This window comes from Carcharodon carcharias, chromosome 1 (genome assembly GCF_017639515.1).
Source record: "Carcharodon carcharias isolate sCarCar2 chromosome 1, sCarCar2.pri, whole genome shotgun sequence".
Taxonomy (NCBI): domain Eukaryota; kingdom Metazoa; phylum Chordata; class Chondrichthyes; order Lamniformes; family Lamnidae; genus Carcharodon; species Carcharodon carcharias.
Window position 1 is genome coordinate 189903688 of NC_054467.1, and position 20417 is coordinate 189924104.

Here is a 20417-nt window from a genome sequence, read left to right on the forward strand (position 1 = left end):
ACTCCTCCCCCCCCCAAGATTCCTTCCTCCCTCCAAAATTCTTCCCTTACACTTGCCTCACCCTTTACATCTACCTCTCCAGTTGCCGTCTTCTCCTCCATTACCTCCTCATCCCCCCGTAGTCCCTCCCCCTTCCCAAACTCACCCCCCCCCCAGCACATTCATTCCCCCTCAACCTCACCCCTGACACATTTGCTTTCTCCCCTCCCGACTTCACCCCCGGACACCTCTTCCTCTCCCAGTTGATCCTAGACCTTCCTCTTCCACCCTCCAGTACATCTTCCTCTCCCAAACACAGCTGGACCTTCCTCTCTACCCCCTCGATGATTATCTGTTGTGAGCAGACCCTCAACAGTGACTTCCCATGAGCTGCTTCATGGCAGAGCCATGTCCATGAGAATCCACCCAGCATTTGATGGACATTCCTCCAGTATCCCGTTGCTGTCGGGCTCCAGCATCTTCTGCTCCCCAGGTGTCCGCAATGTGAGGAAGGCCCTGATGGTAAATCCTGACTTCTGCATCCACAGTTGTCAAGATATGTTCCACACTAGTGTGTTTTGCCACCGACGTGGGCGGTTGATCCAGCGCGGGACATGATTCCAGTGGGCTGGGCTTATGATATGCAGATATATTACACCGAGGTTCCCGACGTCTGCTGGTGGGAAATGCGGCCTGCCATCAACAGGCAAAGTGGACAATTACAAACTGGTTACACGACGTGGTGAAACTGATTTTTTGGTCTTCTTGGCATATTGTCCGCTCACGTTGCCTGACACCACAGGGCACAGAAAATTTCACCCTTTTGTGTCCATTGACAGCTGATTTTCTAGGAGTAAATGTGGAGGCCTGCAGAGGTGTTCATATTTCCTCCGCTGTATTCAACTGTCAAGACCTGCAAATGGGCTGACACTAAGGAATCCCCTTGGATGAGAAATAGTGGTATTCCTGAGCCTGGTCAGTCAGTAGGGCAGGAAAATTACCCTCTTTATGTTTAGTTCACTTCCAACTATGGAATTCAGCAAAAGCTGATGACTAAAGTATCAGGTTTTCTGCTGAGAAACTACTCCATGCAGAAATTTGTCAGATGGTTTAGCACCATCTTGAAGTATAGGGAAAAGCTGCAGAATGCTTTTATTTATTTTGGGACATGGCAACCCATGTAACATATTGTTTATTTGAGTGCACAGAGTCAACTATATATTGTGGGATTGGGGTCACAAATATTCCAGATCAGGTAGGGATGGCAGATTCCCTCCTCTGGGAGACATTAGTGCACCATTTGGAACTTTCATGGCAATTTTCTGTTGTTAGTCCATAGCTGACCAAATTTAATAAATGTAGTTTCACTATTTACCATAGGGGAGCTTGAACTCATAAGGTTTACATTACTTGTCCTGCGCCATAACTACTAGGTGTTTTCAACCATTAGCTAAAAGAATATTTAATGAATGGATTATATGTGAATTTCTGATACAAACTCCCAATAGATGAAGATAAAATAGTTACCCCAGCTATTGATTGTGATTGTAATTTTTTAATGCAATGTGGATCCACAGCAGCCAAGCATTGATCAGAACTAATGAAAAGGTACAGAAGATTTTTCCCTTCTCCAGTTTTCTCACCTGCTTTTCTGAAGGCACTGAGTCATGCTGTAATTTGGTTTGGTGGATGGTGCAGCCATCTGGCACTTCATCCAATTGGTTAATACATCATGATGTAAGAATAACTCAACAAAAGCTTGGAACAGAGAGTAATACAACTCCAGAAAATCGTCAAGCTTTCTTTAGAGTACATTAGACTACATTAGCTTCAAATTTCACAGCTTCTTTATATCTGAGATTACTATTCTGCTGAGCTTCCAACCTTGAATAATTTGCAATTGTATAATTTACGGCTTCATCTTTTGTTACCCATTTTGGGACAAGATTCTGTCTGCCTCTCCATTTCCCGTTCCTGCTTGAAGACCCTCCTTTAAACTCACCTCTTTGACCAAGCATTCCTAGTAACTTCTTCATTAGCTTAGAAGCATGTTTGCCTGGTTATGCCTCTGTTAAGTGCCATGGGACATCTTGTACATTAAGTGCAAGCTGTGTTGTCATTGGACATCCAACTTCTTTCACTGTGCCATGTTGTTAAGGATCAAATTGTCAAATTGAGTTCTGCATTTAACTGTGAATGTATGCCATTCAATTTACTTTCCAACTTTAGTAGATGGAACAAGAGCAGTTCTAACAAAAGGGCAATGATATAATTTCAATGATATGAAGATATTCTTTTAGAAGGGGCACATTTCATCTGTGGAAAAATCAGGGTATTTGAGGCATTTATACAATATGCAGGTTATATAATGAACTGTGTAATTAAAAAGGAAGCATTGCATGTATATATATCTTGTAGGCAGTTGTACTTTTCATTAGGATTTTTGTGCCACATTTTTTTCATTTACTTTGTTCAATTTTCTTCATTTCTTGGTAAATCCGTATGTTTTTCTCAGGGTAGGTCACATCAGATAGACTTAATTTACAGATGGCTTTATTACTGGTGGTCATCAGCAGAAATACAGTTGTGGAAAGGCAGAAAGGCCAAGTGCATGCAGGTAATCCAACCTGGAAAACAACACAAAATAAAACAGTTAAACAGCAATATCAGTTCTGTTTCAACAAATACCGTTGAGGTAAGTGAGGTCAGATTGAAAATGAATGCTTTGGTAGGAGACATCCTGCTGAAGGGGCCTTACAATTCAGTAGTTTAAATGCTACTGCTATTTTTGCATTGACATGCAAATGAAACCTGTTTGCATCTGCAAATCAAATGGCAGTGTAAATATAACTTAACACAGTGAAACTGCCAAATACATATCACTTTGTTCCCTTTAGGGCTACAGGGAATTTGAGCATTCTTGTCAGTTTGTGTTCTTATTTTGTACAATGCATACATAACAATTCTAGTCAAAATGACTTAGAAGTTTTTTTTTCCCACTGAGAACGTCAAAGAAAATAATTTTTGTGACAACGTAAAATGATTTCCGATACTGCTGGATGAAGTCACTGAGTTTTCTTCATTGTGGGATGGGAGCTTTGGGTGGTGTTCAAACAGTGTTGTCTTTGTTACAGCTGTGCATTGGCAATATAACTTGGGACTGTACAGGTATCAGCATTAACCAGTGCTTGTAGCATAATTGACATCCTTAATGTGGACATCCAGGTAGATTGAGGCTGCCATAAATAATCTGTTTCACATTAATGTGAAGTGGTTAGCATGTGCATGAACATGATTGCAATGGCTTAACTTTGGAGTCAGCTTGTCCATTGGTAGTCCTTTCAATTTTACTTTATATGTTATGGAGTCTTTTATATAAACTTTCAGGAACTTAATTATTAGGAGACAGCCCCTGCTACAGCCTTCTTCCTTCCAACATCAAAAGTTACCCCCTTGAATTGTCTGGTCTCATTTGCGGCAGGTGTCATGGCAGACGTGAGTGGACAATATGGCGAGAAGGCCAAAAATTAGTTTTATGCCATCGTGAACCAGTTTGTGATCATCCGCTCTGCCTGTCAATGACAGGCCACATTTCCCGCTGTATGTCAGGGATCTAATTTCAATACTTTAGCATCTCATTATAAGCCCTGCTCACCGGAATCATCCCCCCAAGTTATTTTTACTGCCCATGTCGGCGTAACTTCAGAATGGCGTGTTTCACAACTGCCTTTAAAAGATGTGCACCTGGCAACCTGAACTTCGAGGGGAACTTGGAGATGAGTGCACACAACCTTGCGCAGCACTTGTGAACAACGTCTGTAGATATCAAGGAAGAGACATTCGTGGGAGGGGGGGCACAAGCCAGTTGCTTTTTCCTGGCTGGCTTTCAGTGTGATGCCAGGGCAAGGCTCCAGTGTGGGTGAGGCTGGGGGAGGTGAGGGTCCAAGGCAGCACAGACTGAAGGAAGTCCACAAGTACATGCTGGGGTGCTGTTGGGAGGTGGGGAGGGGATGGTTTGGTGGGTGAGAGGGTGAGTGAAGGGGCTATGCAGTTGGAAAAGCTTGTCAAAAGTGAGCATTCTTCTGCAGTTGAGACCATTCAGCAGCAGCTCCATTGACATGCTTGGAGTCGGGCCTCTAAAGCCTTTCTGCCCACTCAAACAACGCAAAAGCATGAATGTGACACCAAATGCTCCAGAACTTTTAACCACTTGGATGCAGACTGCAAATTCATGAGCGTTTTAGGGGCAACAGAACAATTGGCTGACTGGGCAAGTTGCAGAATGCCCTTGCATGGTGGCCATGGTGCAGTCACTGGGGGAGGCACTCAGAGCCCATTGTAATGTCTTTTTTAAGATTTGGACCAGTATCCCTCATTGTTCAAGCTAACAGCTCATCCTTGCAGTGTGGGTTAGGTGAATGCCTGCACCTGAGCTGAAAGCACAGCATGGAGTCCAGTGGCTGAAGCCACTGCCAATTGGTCAAGTGGAGTGGCATGGAGGTGGGCGGGCTTTCGGACAGCACTACACATTGGCCATTCAAATGGTGGCCAGCACTGTCCTGCATGCGTGAAGGGGCCTTCAGACTTAACCAAGAAAGGTTCTTAGGACAATGTACTAACCCATGCATCTCTCTCTTTGATCCTGCAGGAGGAGAACATCAGGATCATGGAGCCTGGTGATTTAGTGGTATGCCTCATGGCTCACAGGGAGCAGAGATGAAGAAAATGAGAGCGCCAGAAGTGCCTGGCTCAGCAAAGGGAGGAGCTCCTCCCTCAAGATGAAGGGACGGGAGGGCCTGCTGCATATGCAGCTGAAATTCCATGGAGAGCTGTCGCTTGTTGGTGCTTTGCTAGAGCCAGGGTCTATAGACAGCACCTGTGATTTCTGCAGATGACTGAGAACCAGTGTCACCGAAGACCGCACATGTCTAGGAAACTGCTCGGTCACATATTCCAACTGCTGCAGGATCTGATGCCATGGGGACAGGGAGGGCATCCATGCCAATGGCCGTAAAAATGGCTGCAGCGCTCAATCTTTATGCCAGCGGTTCCTTCCAGGGCTCCAGGAGGTCACAGATGCCATCTTTGTGAATGCACAGAACTTTATGCATTTCGCCTAGGATCAGGAAAGCCAGGATTTGCGCAGACCTCTAGTTTTCCACAGGTGCAGGGTACCATCGACTGCACTCATGTGCTGTTTAGATGTCTGTGGCAACAAGCCATAAACTACATCAACCTAGAGGGCTTCCACTCGCTCAATGTTCAGCTGGTGTGCGGCCACCACAAACATGTCCTACAGGTCCGAGCACGATTCCCAGGAAACGTCCATGACTCCTACAGCCTTAGCAGGTCTCAGATCCCTGACATCTTCCAGGGTCCACAGAAGCTGCAGGGTTGGTTCCTTGGAGACAAGGGCTACCCACAGAGGTTGTGGTTGATGACGCCCGTGCGCCAGCCTCTGCCTGCAGCAGAGCGACGTTATAACGGGGTTCATTCTGCGACCCAGCCTTTGGTAGAGCAAACAATAGGCATTTTGAACATGAGGTTCCAGTGCCTCGACAGGTCCGGTGGAGCAATGCAATACAGCCCACCGAGGGTGTCATGTATTATCATCGCTTGTTGCGCACAACACAACCTGGTGCTGCAATGGTGGGAGGACCTGGCTGAGGAGCAGATGGAAGAGCTGCACGTCTCCTCGGATGAGGAGGACTTCGAAAGGGATGATGGTGATGAGGTCCTCGAAGGCGAGGATGCTGGCGATGAGGCCATCGCACTGGCCAGCTGAGGTAAGCGCGCTCAGGAGGCCCTCATAGCAGCAAGATGCATGGAGGATGACGACGAGATGCAATGAGGACAATCCTGACATCTGTGAAAGTTTCACTTCAGTGTGGCTGATGGCAGTGCATCTACCCTCAGTGCTCAGGCTCATGTCATGGAGTTGCAATGAAACTTTAAATGCAACTGACCCTTTGTCAGCCTTCAGCACCTGACCCCTTCAGGAGCACAGCATCACCAGCCCCACCTTAAAGGTGCTGAGAGCACTCAAAGAGAATGATGGAACTCTGTCACGCCTGCCCATGACATTCTGGCAGCAATGACATGCACCATCGAGGTGCAGGCATCACTGACGTGTGCAGTGAGTGTGAAGATGGGCCATCACTTGATATAATCACTTGAAATACTCGACAGGATCTGGCAGAATGCGTGGAGACAGAAGCAGAGGGTGGAATCATCCCAGATTTACACTAAGTATGGTAGCCGTCGACAATGTTTTACCTGCCGGCTGCAATGGCGGGTTTTCATGCCCTATTGTTTGCATCCAGCCTAATTAATTATGCAGCCGTGGGAAACACACCGCCTCGCTGGCAGGCAGCCTCTGAATCGCCCACCACACCATTACCTCACCATTTCCTCACTCCAGGTGCCATATCTAAACTGCAGTTATGGACACAGTTCTCAATGCTTGCAGCCCAGGACTGCTCCAGTGAAGACATGGCCCTGAAAGCCAAGGAGAGTTCAGTGACCCGTCACTGGAATGTCTTTTGGAGGCACACCGTGACGTCCTCCACCCCCACTCTGGCCGCAGAAGGACCAGCAATCTCACCACTTCAGCTTGGAAGGCAGTGGCAGAGGTGGTCAGTGCCAATGCTGCACACAAGAGGTCGACCATCCAGTGCAGAAAGAGGATGAATGATGTCATCCGTGCCGCCAAGATATTGCAGCCATCTCATCACTCTAACCTCACACACTCACAAGGCCATCACGTATTCACTGGCCTCTCACTCACTGTCAACTCAAGGGACATCACCACTCACTCTCTCACACACAAACCCTCACATCTCCATCTAGGTTCATGTCCTCTGGACACTGCCTCCTCAGCCCTCACCATCTTGAGGCCACTTGCACAGGTCAATATGTGTCCCCACACACCCTGGGATGCCTCCCTGCCCTAATATACGTTTTTCCCTTGCCTGAGACCACTTCTTCCCCTTCCCCAAGCAAGCCCGAGCCATGCACCCATTGAAAAGCCACCCCTGCCTTACAGCTGGTCTGCTAGGTAGACACCTGCCCGTGAGCCCCCCTAAAAGTGATGGGCTGCTGCCTGCGAAGCCTGGTGCTGATGACAGTGAGTGCTACCCAAAGACAAACCTCAAGTCCCGAGTGAAGTGCAGCTCGCCAGGTGCAGCTGTGAAACACAGTGGCATGCAATTACACTGTACAGCCCAGATGATCCATTGTGGCGGATGATTCCAGCATGCAGGGTTTATAATGAGATGCTAAAGCATTGAAATTAAGTTCCCGACGTGTGTTCTTCAGGATACAGTAGTATCTGGTTGGATTCTTTTAAGAAATCTCTGACATCAGCAGGCATCCGTATATGATCTCAGTCAGTAAACAGGGCACGAAGCTTACCAGGTGAGCTGGACAAAAAAATGGAGGCGGGGGGAACCCACTTAGGTCTTCTCCCTAAGCTGCTTCTCTATAGTTCCGCTGAGAAAATATGTGCTTAAAACATACAAAGGGCTGGCTTGACATGTGACCTTCCTTCTCCAACTGCCAGGGGATTAATAAAAGACATTGTCTGTGTGTTCCAAAGGTGACTCAATTAGCTCATGTTTGGTAGCTAACTTAGCTAAGGTCCCATTGTGTAAGCAATTAGTCTTACAGGCCCGTCTCCAACAGCTGAAAACCTCAGGTGATTGACATAGATGCCTTGCTAATGAAACAGGAGATGTGAGCCCTTCACATTCCCCTGAAGTCATTTTCTTTAATGGGTTTTGCAGACAAACTGATTCCACTCCAATGAATTGGAATGTTGAACAAATAGTAATGCAAATTGGAGTTAGCTATCTTGGGCTGTGAGTTTAAGTCACTTTAGTCTCTGTGTTTTTAAAAAGTCTGTTGTCAAAAGTTCATTTCAGGTTTCCAGCCAGTGTATTAAAAATCATTATTAGGCATAAAGCACATCTCCATGACATTGTAGAGGTCTTTGGTGTCAAGTGTGGTTCTGCTGGTGGTACTCTCACATTTAAGTCAGAAGGTTGTGGGTTCCACTCCAGAGACTTGAGCACATAATGTGGACTGGTGCTTCAGTACAGTACTGAGGGAGTAAAGCATTATCTGATGTGCCATCTTTCAGAGAAGGTGTTAAACCAAAGTATCTCTGCTCTCTTAGGTGGACCTAAAAAATCTCATGGTACTCTTCAAGAGCAAGGAAATTTTCCTCATGTCCTGGCTGACATGTATTCCTTAACCACGACCACTAAACAGATTATCTGAACAGTTAGTTCATTTCTGGTTGTGGGATCTTTTTGTATGCAAATTGATAGCTGCATTTTCTACATTACAATAAAGTCTGATTTTAACTCTGTACTAATGGATGGGTTTTGAGTGCATTCAAGTTTGCCAAAATTTGAAAAATACTTCATTGGCTGTGAAGTGCTTCATGACATTCTAAGGCCATGAAAGCCACTATGTAAATGCAAGTTTTTTTTCTTTTTTTTTGGTAACCAAAAACTATGCATTCCCTAAAATTATGCTTAATTCCAGGCTAAATTTATGCAACACCCTCTTTCATTTTAAGGGAAAATGCATCTAAGTTTTGACAATTAATGGTTGTGACTTACCACAGACATCATGTTCATGAGTGCTTCTCCTAAGTAAGCGCAGAAAAGAGCTATTGGGGGAGGATAGAAAAACATTGTGTTTACTAAACCTGAGAAACATTGGCTATTCTTTATATAATTAAATTTTGATAAATGTTTATCTACTGCCGGAAGTGTGGTGGAGGTAGATTCAACTGAGGCATTCAAGAGGGCATTTGATGATTATTTGAATAGAAGCAATGTGCAGGGTTATGCAGAAAAGGCAGGAGAATGGTACTACGTCATAACGGTCATTCCAAGAGCTGGTGCAGACACAATTGGTTAAATGGCCTCCTTCTGTAACAATTCTGTGATTCTGCCCGTCAGTCTTCACGTTGAAACATTTTAATGTCTTTAAAGAGAAGGAAATTTAAGGGTCATGGTGGGGATTGACCAAAACATAATTGGAGAGATGGATTTTGAAGATCTTTTGGAAACATAGACACAGGGATACACAGACTGAAACACAAGTTTTCAGTGGTGGTGCAACAGTTGAGAGTTGAACAGTCATTCAGAACTGAAGGAATAAAAGTTATGAGTGGGGCCATGTTGCTGGAGAAAAGTTTCCATATACGGTTAGGGAAAACGTTGGAGGAATATGAGGATAAAGATGGGTTCTTCAAGCTGATTGACTGGTGTAAAAGGAACCATTGGAGCTTGGCAAAGAGGATTGATGTTTATGCAAGATTATGTATGTGAGAGGACTTGGGTTTTGAGTCAGCTAGAGTTCATGAAGTGTGGCTGCAGAATGGCCAAAAGGGAAGTATTAGAGAAATTATTCCCATAAGGAATAAAAACATGGATGAATATTTCAGCACTGGAGAAATGAGAAAGGTTTGTAATACTCTGGAATGGGAAGAAAGTGGACCTGATGATGGAGCAGATAGAAAGTCTGGATCATGTTTGAAGACAACAACAGCTTGTATTCATACAGTACCTTTATCAAACTAAAATATCACAAGGACTTCACATGGGCATTATGAGACAAAATATGATACTGAGTCACTTAAGGACATGTTAAGGCAAATGACCATAAGTTTGGTCAAAGAGGTCGGCTTTAAGAAGTGTCTTAAAGGAGGAAAGTGAGGTAGAGATGAAGAGGTTTAGCAAGCGTATTGCAGAGCTTGGGGCTTAGGTAAGTGAAGGCATGGCCACCGATGGTGGAGCAATGAAAATTGGGAATGCTCAAGAGGCAGGAGAAAGAGGAGCGCAGATACATATAGGAATGGAGCAGGTTATAGAGAAAAGGAGGCACGAAGCCATGGAGGGATTTGAAAACAAAGATGAGAATTTTGTTGTGAGTTAGCAGCAGGATTTTGGCCTCGAGTATACAGGGGTAGAAAGTGGGAGGCCAGCTAGAGGTGCATTATAATAGTGAAGTCTGGATGTAACAAAGAAATGGATGAGGGTTTCAGCAGTAGATGTGCTCCGGCAGGGGTGGAGTTAGTACAGAGGTGGGAGTATGTGGTCTTAGCAATGGTGTGGATATGTGGTTGAAGCCCATCTCGAGGTTAAATATGACAACAAGGTTGCAAACAATCGAGTTCAGCTTCAGGGAGTTGCTACGAAGAGGAATGGAGTTAATAGCTAGCAAACAAGGTTTGTGGCAGGGATCAAAGGCAATGGCTTCAGTCTTTCCAATATTTAATTGGAGGAAATCTCTGCTCATGCAGTGCTGGATATCAGACAAGCAGTCTGACAATGTAGAGACTGTGGAGAGGCTGAGACAAGTGATGGTGAGGAGAAACTGGTTTCTTCAATGTACATGTGGAAATTGATGCTTTGTTTCTGGATGATGTCACAGAGGAACAATGTGTAGATATGAAATAGGAGGATGTCAAGGATGTCATTGTAACTTTGAAAAGAGCTGTTTTGGAACTATGGTAGCAGCTGAAACTTCATTCGTGGGATACACATGTGTAGTTCTGGGAAGGTGGGCAGGAGTTTGCGAAGTGTAATGCGTTAGTGGACTTTGGAGAGAAAAGGGAGGTTGGAGATGGGACTATAGTTTGCATAGTTGTGGGGAGGGGTCAAGGGTCTGTTTTGTTGAGGGGGTGTGTGATGACAGCATATTTGAAGAGAGGGGTTCGGAACTTGAGGATCAAGAACCATTAACAACGTCAGCTAACATGGGAGCCAAAGAAAGAAGTTGGGTGGTCAGTAGTTTAGTGAGAATGGATCAATAGGTCAGAAGATGGTCTAATGGATAGAATGAGCTCGATGAAGGATAAAGGGAAATAGGAGAGAAATTAGAGAAATCAAGATCAGGGCTAGGGCAAGGGGGAGCCTTAGAAGAAGCTTGGCCTGGTGGACTAGGGGAAGGGAGGGAAGTGGCTGAGGCAGCTGATCAAAGAGTCTCAACCTTGGTAACAAAGGAATCCATGAGCTCCTCACACGGATTGTTGAAGGTGGAGGAGACATGGGAGAGGGGTTTTCAATGACTGTTTGCAGTTAAGAAAGGAAGCTGGGCATTCCAGGATAATCCGAGAATTGTGAGCAGTCTTTGTAGATAAGAGGAGGACCTGATCATATTTTATGTGGTCCAGCCAAATCAGGTGGTGAATAGCTAAACAGGTTGTCCACCAATGCCCTTGCATTAATCATTTACATGTTTCCTCTCAACAATATCATTGACAAGCCTGGGCTCAATTTTCACATGTACATTGATGGTACTCAAATCATGGTCCAAATATGGAGACAGGTATGGCAAGCAACTGAAGTCCAGAAGCTATTTGAATGGTGACACTGGAAGAGGAAGCACCGATGGAGAAATTCCTGTTGGAGTGAAGATCCAGGAGGTATGCAGAATCAGTCCAGGGCAGAAAGATTATGACAAAGTTATAGATAACTATACAATTCAGTAGCAGTGGAAAGATGTGCTTCAGTCCAGTACAGAGTCGATAGCAAGGTGTGCGCTAATGGGCTTAGCTCACCCTGAGTGAGCACCCACTGTCAATGGCAGAAGCATGATGACATTGGTGTCAATTGAACAGGATTGCCTCAGCTTTACTGTTGTAAGCTGTAGGATGTTACGACCCATTCCGTATTTTATTATGGTCAGGGAATCAGCACAGTTGTGGAGTCAAAAGTACTGAAGGAACGGGTGGAAATGCTGGTGAGTGCCATGAATGTACATGTGAAAGTCAGCCCATGCTTGTCAATGATGTTGCTGAGGGGAAGCATGTAGATGATGTACAAGTAAAGGAGGAAAAATGAAAGCATGTTCTGCGTAAGTTTGTCTCAGGTAGGAATGGAATCATAACTGCATTCTACCGCAGAGGTGGTCATATAGAAGAAAGGGTAGAAAATGATGATCAAAAATGTTATGTGAAATTGGGTGGATGGATGATCTGGTTTTCTTCAAGAACTATTTTTCCATTTTGCAACAAGACAATTGTAATAGTTTGTGACTACATGGTGCCAACAAATATTTGTTTCTACTTACAGCACATTACTGCCAAGAGGTGAGTCTGCCACGTCAGGGCATAGAACATCCCTCCCACTGCAATACAGGCCAGAACACAGTTGTAGCTCCATAACCCATCATAGATCTTCTGGAATGGTGAGGCCAGGGATAATCCTGTAAAGCAAATTTATAAACAGAAAAAATACATAACTGCTTGGTCCCTTACAGGTTGCTGGTTACTTCGCTCCTGTTTTGGTGCAAATGTATCTAATGTATAATTATTAGATCACTTAACACAGAGAACTAACTGACTTTAAATAGTCATTTGGTAGTATAGAACTTGAGTATTGTTGAAAAAAGAGACATGTCAAATCTTTTTGCCCTACACTCATCAGGGCACTTCGCAAGAATACCAATATAAGGGGAAAACAACAATTTATACTGTATGAGAAAAGAGTGCTGATTAGTTGGCAAGTGGACTCTGAGAGGTAGATGCATCGCCATGGAGAATCCACCAGTTAACTGCCAAGCATTTTTTGAAATTTAAGCTAGCAACTTGACCGTGATTGGTTAAAGCATTGCCCTGAGGAATGAGTCAGGGGATGGCTGTCACTGATTTTGTTTAACTGAATCAGGTGTTAAATGTGTGCACAGGTTCTTTCTGTCTGCAAAGAACAGGAACGTAAAAATAAAAATACCTGGTAAAACTCAGCAGGTCTGACAGCATCTGCGGAGAGGAACACAGTTAATGTTTTGAGTCCATATGAATCTTCAACAGAACTAAGGAAAAATAGAAGAGAGGTGAAATATAAGCTGGTTTAAGGGAGGTTGGGACAAGTAGAGCTGGACAGAGGGCCAGCGATAGGTGGAGATTGTCAAAAGATGTCATAGACAAAAGGACAAAGAGGTGTTGAAGGTGGTGATATTATCTAAGGAATGTGCTAATAGGTGACATTAAGGTTGTAAGCAGGACGAGCAAGGTACAGATAGCCCTAGTGGGGATGGGGTGGGGGGAAGGGATCGAAATAGGCTAAAAGGTAGAGATAAAACAATGGATGGAAATACACTTAAAAATAATGGAAATAGGTGGGTAAAGAAAAATCTATATAAATTATTGGAAAAAGGGGGATTGGAAAGGGGGTGGGGGTGGAGGAGAGAGTTCATGATCTAAAATTGTTGAACTCAATATTCAGTCCGGAAGGCTGTAAAGTGCCTAGTCGGAAGATGAGGTGCTGTTCCTCCAGTTTGTGTTGAGCTTCACTGGAACATTGCAGCAGGCCAAGGATGGACATGTGGGCATGGGAGCCGGGTGGTGTGTTGAAATGGCAAGTGACAGGGAGGTCTGGGTCATGCTTGCGGACAGACCGAAGGTGTTCTGCAAAGCGGTCACCCAGTCTGCGTTTGGTCTCTCCATTTTAGAGGAAGTCGCATTGGGAGCAGTAGACTAAATTGAGGGAAGTGCAAATGAAATGCAGCTTCATCTGAAAGGAGTGTTTGGGCCCTTGGACGGTGAGGAGAGGGGAAGTAAAGGGGCAAGTGTTGCACCTTCTGCGGTTGCATGGGAAGGTGCCATGGGAGGGGGTTGAGGTGTAGGGGTGATGGAGAAGTGGACCAGGGTGTCCCGGAGAGAACAATCCCTGCGGAATGCCACCGGGGGATGAAGGGAAGATGTGTTTGGTGGTGGCATCATGCTAGAGTTGGCAGAAAGGGCGGAGGATGATCCTTTGAATGTGGAGGCTGGTGAGGTGATAAGTGAGGACAAGGGGGACCCTATCATGGTTCTGTGTATTAACATATGTAGCTTCCAGTACATGGAAATGCACCACATTTGGAGCATGCCTGACAATCTTAAATTGGCTGTCAGCATCATTCTTAGCACACTGAGCATTATTTAGCAAATATAAAAGCAAAATACTGCGGTTGCTGGAAATCTGAAACAAAAACAGAAAATTCTGGAAAAACTCAGCAGGTCTAACAGCATCTGTGGAGACAGAAACAAAGTTGACATTTCTAGTCTGTATGACTCTTCTTCAGAGCTCCCATTACTTAGCAAATGTTGTCCAATCATGGAATCAAATCTAATGTTGGACATTGTGTTTTGAATTTTGCAAGCACAGGCTGGTTAGGTACGGCTTGTACCTTGCCCGTTGCGAACATCGGCTTGGGTATGCTGATTGATATGGTCCACCAGTATTTGGGACATACAGCCTACATTCCTAGCATCACACTGGCACTGAAACTCATATGCCACATTACTCATTTGGGTGATGGGCAGAACGTCTTTTTGGCTTGACAGCAGCATCCTGTTAGTGGTGAATACTCGTGTTGCTAGTGCATAGCAGCAGCACGAAACAGCTAGCTTCACCTGTTGCCCGAATTCTTGAGATACCTCACCCTTCCAGAGTAATCTGAGGCAGCCTGGACACTTTTCTCGGCTGAAAGTGACGGCCCTGAAAAATTCTGGAATTAGAAGTCTAATGATGACCATGAAACCATTGTAGTAAATTGTAGTAAAAACCCATCTTAGGGAAGGAAATCTGCCGTCCTTATCTGGTCTGGCCTACATGTGACTCCAGACCCACACAATCACCTGAATTTTCCCATCGGCAATTTGGGGGCAGGGCCCGCTCGCCGACGGAAAAATGACGCGGGATGACATTGGGGGGAACCCCCGACGTCATCCCAGTCCCTTTAAATCAGCTGTCCGCCCGCTGACCTGTCAATGGCCAATTGAGGCCATTGACAGGCTAATTAAGATAATTAATAACCTGCCCGTCCAACCTTAAGGCTGGTGGGCAGGCCAACAGCCCCAGCGGCTTCTGATAATGCACGAAACCTCATTCACCTACTCAAAATGGCGGCGGGCCTCATTTCGGTGGCGGGGGTTGGCTGCCTACCAGCCTCCGAGCCAATGGGGCCCACCTGCCCGTCAAGGGAAAAATTCTGCCCAATGTGTTTGACTCTTAACTGCCCTCAGTTTTATTAATCCGCTAAATGGCCTAAAAGGAATGGAACTGGATGAACCACCTGGCATTGACTAGGCGCCGGAAATGACAACGGCAAACTCAGCCCTGTCAACCCTGCAAAGTCCTCCTTAATAACACCTGGGGGTTAGTGCCAAAATTGGGAGAGCTGTCTCACAGACTAGTCAAGCAACAGCCTGACATAGTCAATCTCATGGAATCATACCTTACAGATAATGTCCCAGACACTGCCATCCCAGGGTACGTCCTGAACCACAGGCAGGACAGGCCCTGCAAGGGTGGCGGCACAGTGGTATACAGTCAGTTGCCCTGGGAGTCCTCAACATCGACGCTGGACCTCATGAAGTCTCATGGCATCAGGTCAAACATGAACAAGGAAATATCCTGTTGATTACACCCCCTCAGCTGATGAATCAGTGCTCCTCTATGTTGAACACCATTTGGAGAAAGCACTGAGGGTGGCAAGGCTGCAGAATGTGCTCTGGGTAGGGAACTTCAATGTCCATCACCAAGAGTGGCTCGATAGCACCATTACTGGCCAAGTCCTAAAGGATATAGCTGTTAGACTCGGTCTCCAGCAGGTGGTGAGGGAAGCAAGAAGAGGGAAAAACATACCTGACCTCATCCTCACCAACCTGCCTGCCGCAGATGCATCTGTCCATGGAAGTATTGGTAGGAATGACCACTGCACAGTCCTTCTGGAGGTGAAGTCCCATCTTCACATTGAGGATACCCCCCATCGTGTTGTGTGGCTCTACCACCTGGCTAAATGGGATAGATTTCGAACAGATCTAGCAACTCAAGACTGGGCATCCATAAGACGCTATGGGCCATGAGCAGCAGCAGAATTATACTCGAACACAATCTGTAACCTCATGGCTCAGCATATCCTCCACTTTACCATTACCATCAAGCCAGGGGATCAACCCTGGTTCAATGAAGAGTGCAGGAGGGTATTCCAGGAGCAGCACAAAAATGAGGTGTCAACCTGGTGAAGCTATAACACAGGACTTCATGTGTGCCAAACAGCATAAGCAGAAAGTGATAGACAGATCTAAGTGATTCCACAACTAACGGATCAGATCTAAGCTCTGCAGTCCTGCCACTTCCAGTCATGAATGGTGGTGGACAATTAAATAACTGAGTGAGGGAGGAGGCTCCACAAATATCCCCATCCTTATTGATGGGGGAGCGCAATACATCAGTGCAAAAGATAAGGCTGAAATATTCGCAACATTCTTCAGCCAGAAGTGCCGAGTGGATGATCCATCTCGATCTCTGGAAGTCCCCAGCATCACAGATTCCAGTCTCCAGCCAATTCAATTCACTCCACATGTTATCAAGAAATGGCTGAAGGCACTGGATAGTGCAAAAGCTCTGGGCCCTGATAACTTTCCGGAAATAGTGCTGCAGGCTTGTGTTCCAGAACTTGCCACACCCCCTAGCCAAGCTGTTCCAGTACAGCTATAACACTGGCATCTACCCAGCTATGTGGAAAGTTGCCCTGGTATGTCCTGTACTCCAAAAACAGGACAAATCCAACCCAGCCAATTGCTGCCCCATCAGTCTACTCTCGATCATCTGTAAAATGATGGAAGGGGTCATCAACAGTGTTATCAAGCAGCACTTGTTTAGCAATAACCTGCTCACTAATGCTCAGTTTGGGTTCCGCCAGGGCCATCAGTCCTGTGACCTCATCACAGCCTTAGTTCAAGCATGGACAAAAGAGCTGAACTCCTGAGGTGAGGTGACAGTGACTGCCCTTGACATCAAGGCAGCATTTGACTGAGTGTGGCATTAAGAAGCCCTAGCAAAACTGCAGTGAGTGGGAATCAGGGGGAAAACTCTCCTCTGTTTAGAGTCACACCTAGCACGAAGGAAGATGATTGTGGTTGTTGGAGGTCAATCATCTCTGTTCCAGGACATCACTACAGGAGTTCCTCAGGGTAGCGTCCTAGACCCAATGATCTTCAGCTGCTTCATCAATGAAGCATCATCTTCTAACATATGGTCAGAAGTGGGGATGTTCGCTGACGATTGCACAATGTTCAGCACCATTCGCAACTCCTTAGATACTGAAACAGTCCATGTCCAAATGCAACAAGACCTGGACAATATCCAGGATTGCGCTGACAAGTGGCAAGTAACATTTGTGCCACACAAGTGCCAGGCAATGACCATCTCTAACAAGAGAGAATCTAACCATCATACCTTGACATTCAATGGCATTTCCATTGCTGAATCCCCCGCTATCAACATCCTGGGGCTACCTTTGACCAGAACTGAACTGGACTAGCCATATAAATACTATGGCTGCAACAGCGGGACAGAGGCTAGGAATCCTGCAACTTAGCTCCTGACTCCCCAAAGCCAGTCCATCTACAAGCCACAAGTCAGGATACTCTTCACTTGCCTGGATGAGTGCAGCTCCAACAACACTCAAGAAGCTTGACACAATCCAGAGCAAAGCAGCCTGTTTGTTTGGCACCCCATTCATACACATTCAATCCCGCCACCCCTGTCGTACATTAGCAGCAGTGTGTACCATCTACAAGATGCACTGTAGGAACTCACTAAGCCTCCTTAGACAGTACCTTCCAAACACTTAACCACTACCATCTAGAAGGACAAGGCAGCAGACACATGGGAACCCCACCACCACCTGGAAATTCCCCTCCAAGCCACTCACCATCCTGACTAGTGAATATATCGCCATTCCTTCTCTGTCACTGGGTCAAAATCCTGGAACTCCCTTCCTAAGAGCACTGTGGGTGTATCTACACTACATGGACTGCAGCAGTTTAAAAATGCTGCTCACCACCACCTTCTCAAGGGCAACCATGGATGGGCAATAAATGCTGGCCTAGCCAGCGATGCCGACATCCCATGGATGAATAAAAAAAAAATATGCCTGTTTCAGGTAAGCAAAATAAGTGATGGCCATTTGCTGACTCATTCCTCAGGGAAATGTCTTGACCAATCAGGCTCAAGCTACTAGGTTTAAATTTCAAACAATGCCTGGCAGTAATTTATCAGTCACCATCACTGGTGCATTCTCCATGACTTTACATATTCATTTTTGCACAATGAGCAGGTCAAACAATATTCAGGGGCAGTGTCATGTTAGGAAGTAGGCCAAAAACCTCCCAGAGGTTAACCAACAATCTAAAAGGTACCTTTACTTGGTGAATGTGCACTTTAAATAGTGCTGTTAAAAGGTCCTTCCTGACTGTTACCACTATGAGATGCTCAGTGAGTTTATCACAGGGCAAGCCAGGCACTGTGGCAGATCAATATCTCAAACCTGCTACAATTACAAAGCATTTAGTTAAATATTTCACTCAATGTTTTACATACTTTTGGCAGGCATCCTGGACATATGGAGCAGTCTGATCCAATATTATATTATACCCTTTTTGCAAGGATGGAAGACTCACATATCACTTGCCTTGTTGGATGCTTAGGTGCATGTTTTGTTTCTGGAAAACAGTGCGGCTCCTAACTGCCCTCTGACAGTCTAGAGTAGTTAGGAATAGACAATAAATGCTGTCCTTGCCTAAGAAAGAATATAAATAAACATTTAACATTGAACCCTTGTGGGCTTTCATCTCAGGAAGCAGTGGTATAATCATACCTGCCAGTATGCCCACACATGATCCAATTGCAGCATGTAGACATATGATTGGAGATGAGATAATTAATGCAACAAGGAAAATACCGCCAGTCCAGGGATTGTCACAGCCATACACCTGTCCAACACCCACAGGGATCGCTCTCAGAAGCTGAATAAAAATGAAACAGAGGCATGTGTTTTTTATGGAATGTGAAGATTGTTTTAGTAAGTTGGCAAAATAGACAATCAAGACAAAACTGATGACAAAAAATAGAAATGCTGTGCATAGTTCATGTTTGCACCAGTGCAGCTATTTAAAGTTAATCATGAACAGGTTCTCTGCTCCTTTCTCCATGCTTTGCAGTCTTGTGCTTTCCTCTTAGAGCCTCTCATTTTCAATTTCAAGTTAACTAACATCATCATTCTCTTTCTGCCTCTTGGTCTACAATATTGCTGATATTGCTTCAATTCCATCCTTTCAGTAAGTTCTCGTGCCTTAGAATATAGCCAATCTAGATGTGTTGCTTCTTCCTGATGATATCCACTAATGGTCTTTTCTGTTCCACCATCCTGAGAATTTCTTCATTGCTCTTGTGTTCTCTCTAACTGACCTGATCCATCCTTCTCCAGAACCACATTTTCAACTCTGGGGCAGAATTTTTATGGTCCTGTTATGATTGGGCAGGGCTGTAAAATGTGGCGATTCATTCAAAGGTCCAGTGACTTTGGCGGGTCCATGAAATCCCGCTGGCATAAAATTCTGCCCCTGATGTCTGCTTTCCACAAGGTGCATGTTTCAGTCCCAACAAGACTGTCTAAATCACAGGCTTGATAATTCTTTTCTTAAGATCTCTAGTCATTCCTATGCTGAACAATTCTTTATTCTTAAGAGGATGCATTCTTTGCCGCTGTTTTTCTAGCTCTGATTTCTTTATTGCATATGATAAGTGCTTAATCGGACAATTATGAATGAAAAGATGTTTATTTGTTATGGAGACAATTACATACCTGTTAATTTTTCAGAAGATAAGTGTTTGTTTTAAGAACAGAACTGTAATGTAGCACCAATGATTCACATTGTAAAATAAGCTTCCCTTTGTTGTAGAGAAGCATAGTTTGCATCGCTGCAAATGAATTTAAATCTAGCTGATTCAATCTTTTTAATTTTGCCAAAGCCAGCTGAAAATGGTGTTTTTTGTACACAGAAAAATTAATTGAATATGGCCAATGTGTTCTATGTTATAGTCTTTCTGTGTTGGTGTGTATCATGAAACCAAGGGCCCGTTGACAACTTTTAAAACCATGGGGAGAATTTTTAGCTCGGCGGGGGGGCATGCGCCTGACCTGACAGAGCGTAAAATGATGTGCGATGACGTCAGGCGAGCGCCCCACTGTCACTGCGCACTCGCATGATATTTTGGATGGCTGGCGTGCGCTGAAGTCGGCTGCGTGCCTGCCAACAATTAAAAGGCCTCTAAAAAGATAATTAAATGATATTTTTCGCTGCTCATACAACTTTACGGTTGGCAAGCAGGTGTAAAGGCCAAGTGGCCTTTGCATTTTTTAGGAAACCTCATCCAAGGGCGGGGTGAGGTTTCCAACATCAAATAAAAATAAAATAAAAATGTTAAAGTTTAATTAATAACGTGTCCCAGCTCATGTGCTACAGTCACATGAGGGGGGATGTGTTTTATAATATTTTATAAACCTTTATCTTTTATTTTGAAAACTGTTCATCATCCTAAGGCAGCTCTGTGCCTTAGGGAGATTTTCAAGCGTGTATTCGTGCG

General features: G+C 44.9%; 1 protein-coding gene across 3 annotated transcripts in view; it reads right to left on the minus strand.

The window, feature by feature from the left end:
• Nucleotides 1-1518: 1518 nt before the first annotated feature.
• Nucleotides 1519-20417, minus strand: part of LOC121294052 (urea transporter 2-like) — a 150422-nt gene continuing 131523 nt past the window's right edge. For 2 of the 3 annotated variants that reach the window (XM_041173188.1, XM_041173269.1), the window contains 4 exons: nucleotides 18649-18796; nucleotides 12070-12204; nucleotides 8607-8656; nucleotides 1519-2606 (listed from right to left, as the gene is read on the minus strand). In XM_041173188.1, coding sequence (XP_041029122.1) covers nucleotides 2439-2606; nucleotides 8607-8656; nucleotides 12070-12204; nucleotides 18649-18796 — 501 coding nt within the window. In that variant the 3' untranslated portion in view covers nucleotides 1519-2438. Of the gene's footprint in view, nucleotides 2607-8606; nucleotides 8657-12069; nucleotides 12205-12728; nucleotides 12758-18648; nucleotides 18797-20417 lie in introns of all 3 variants that reach the window. The other variant, XR_005941292.1, reaches the window with a different exon arrangement.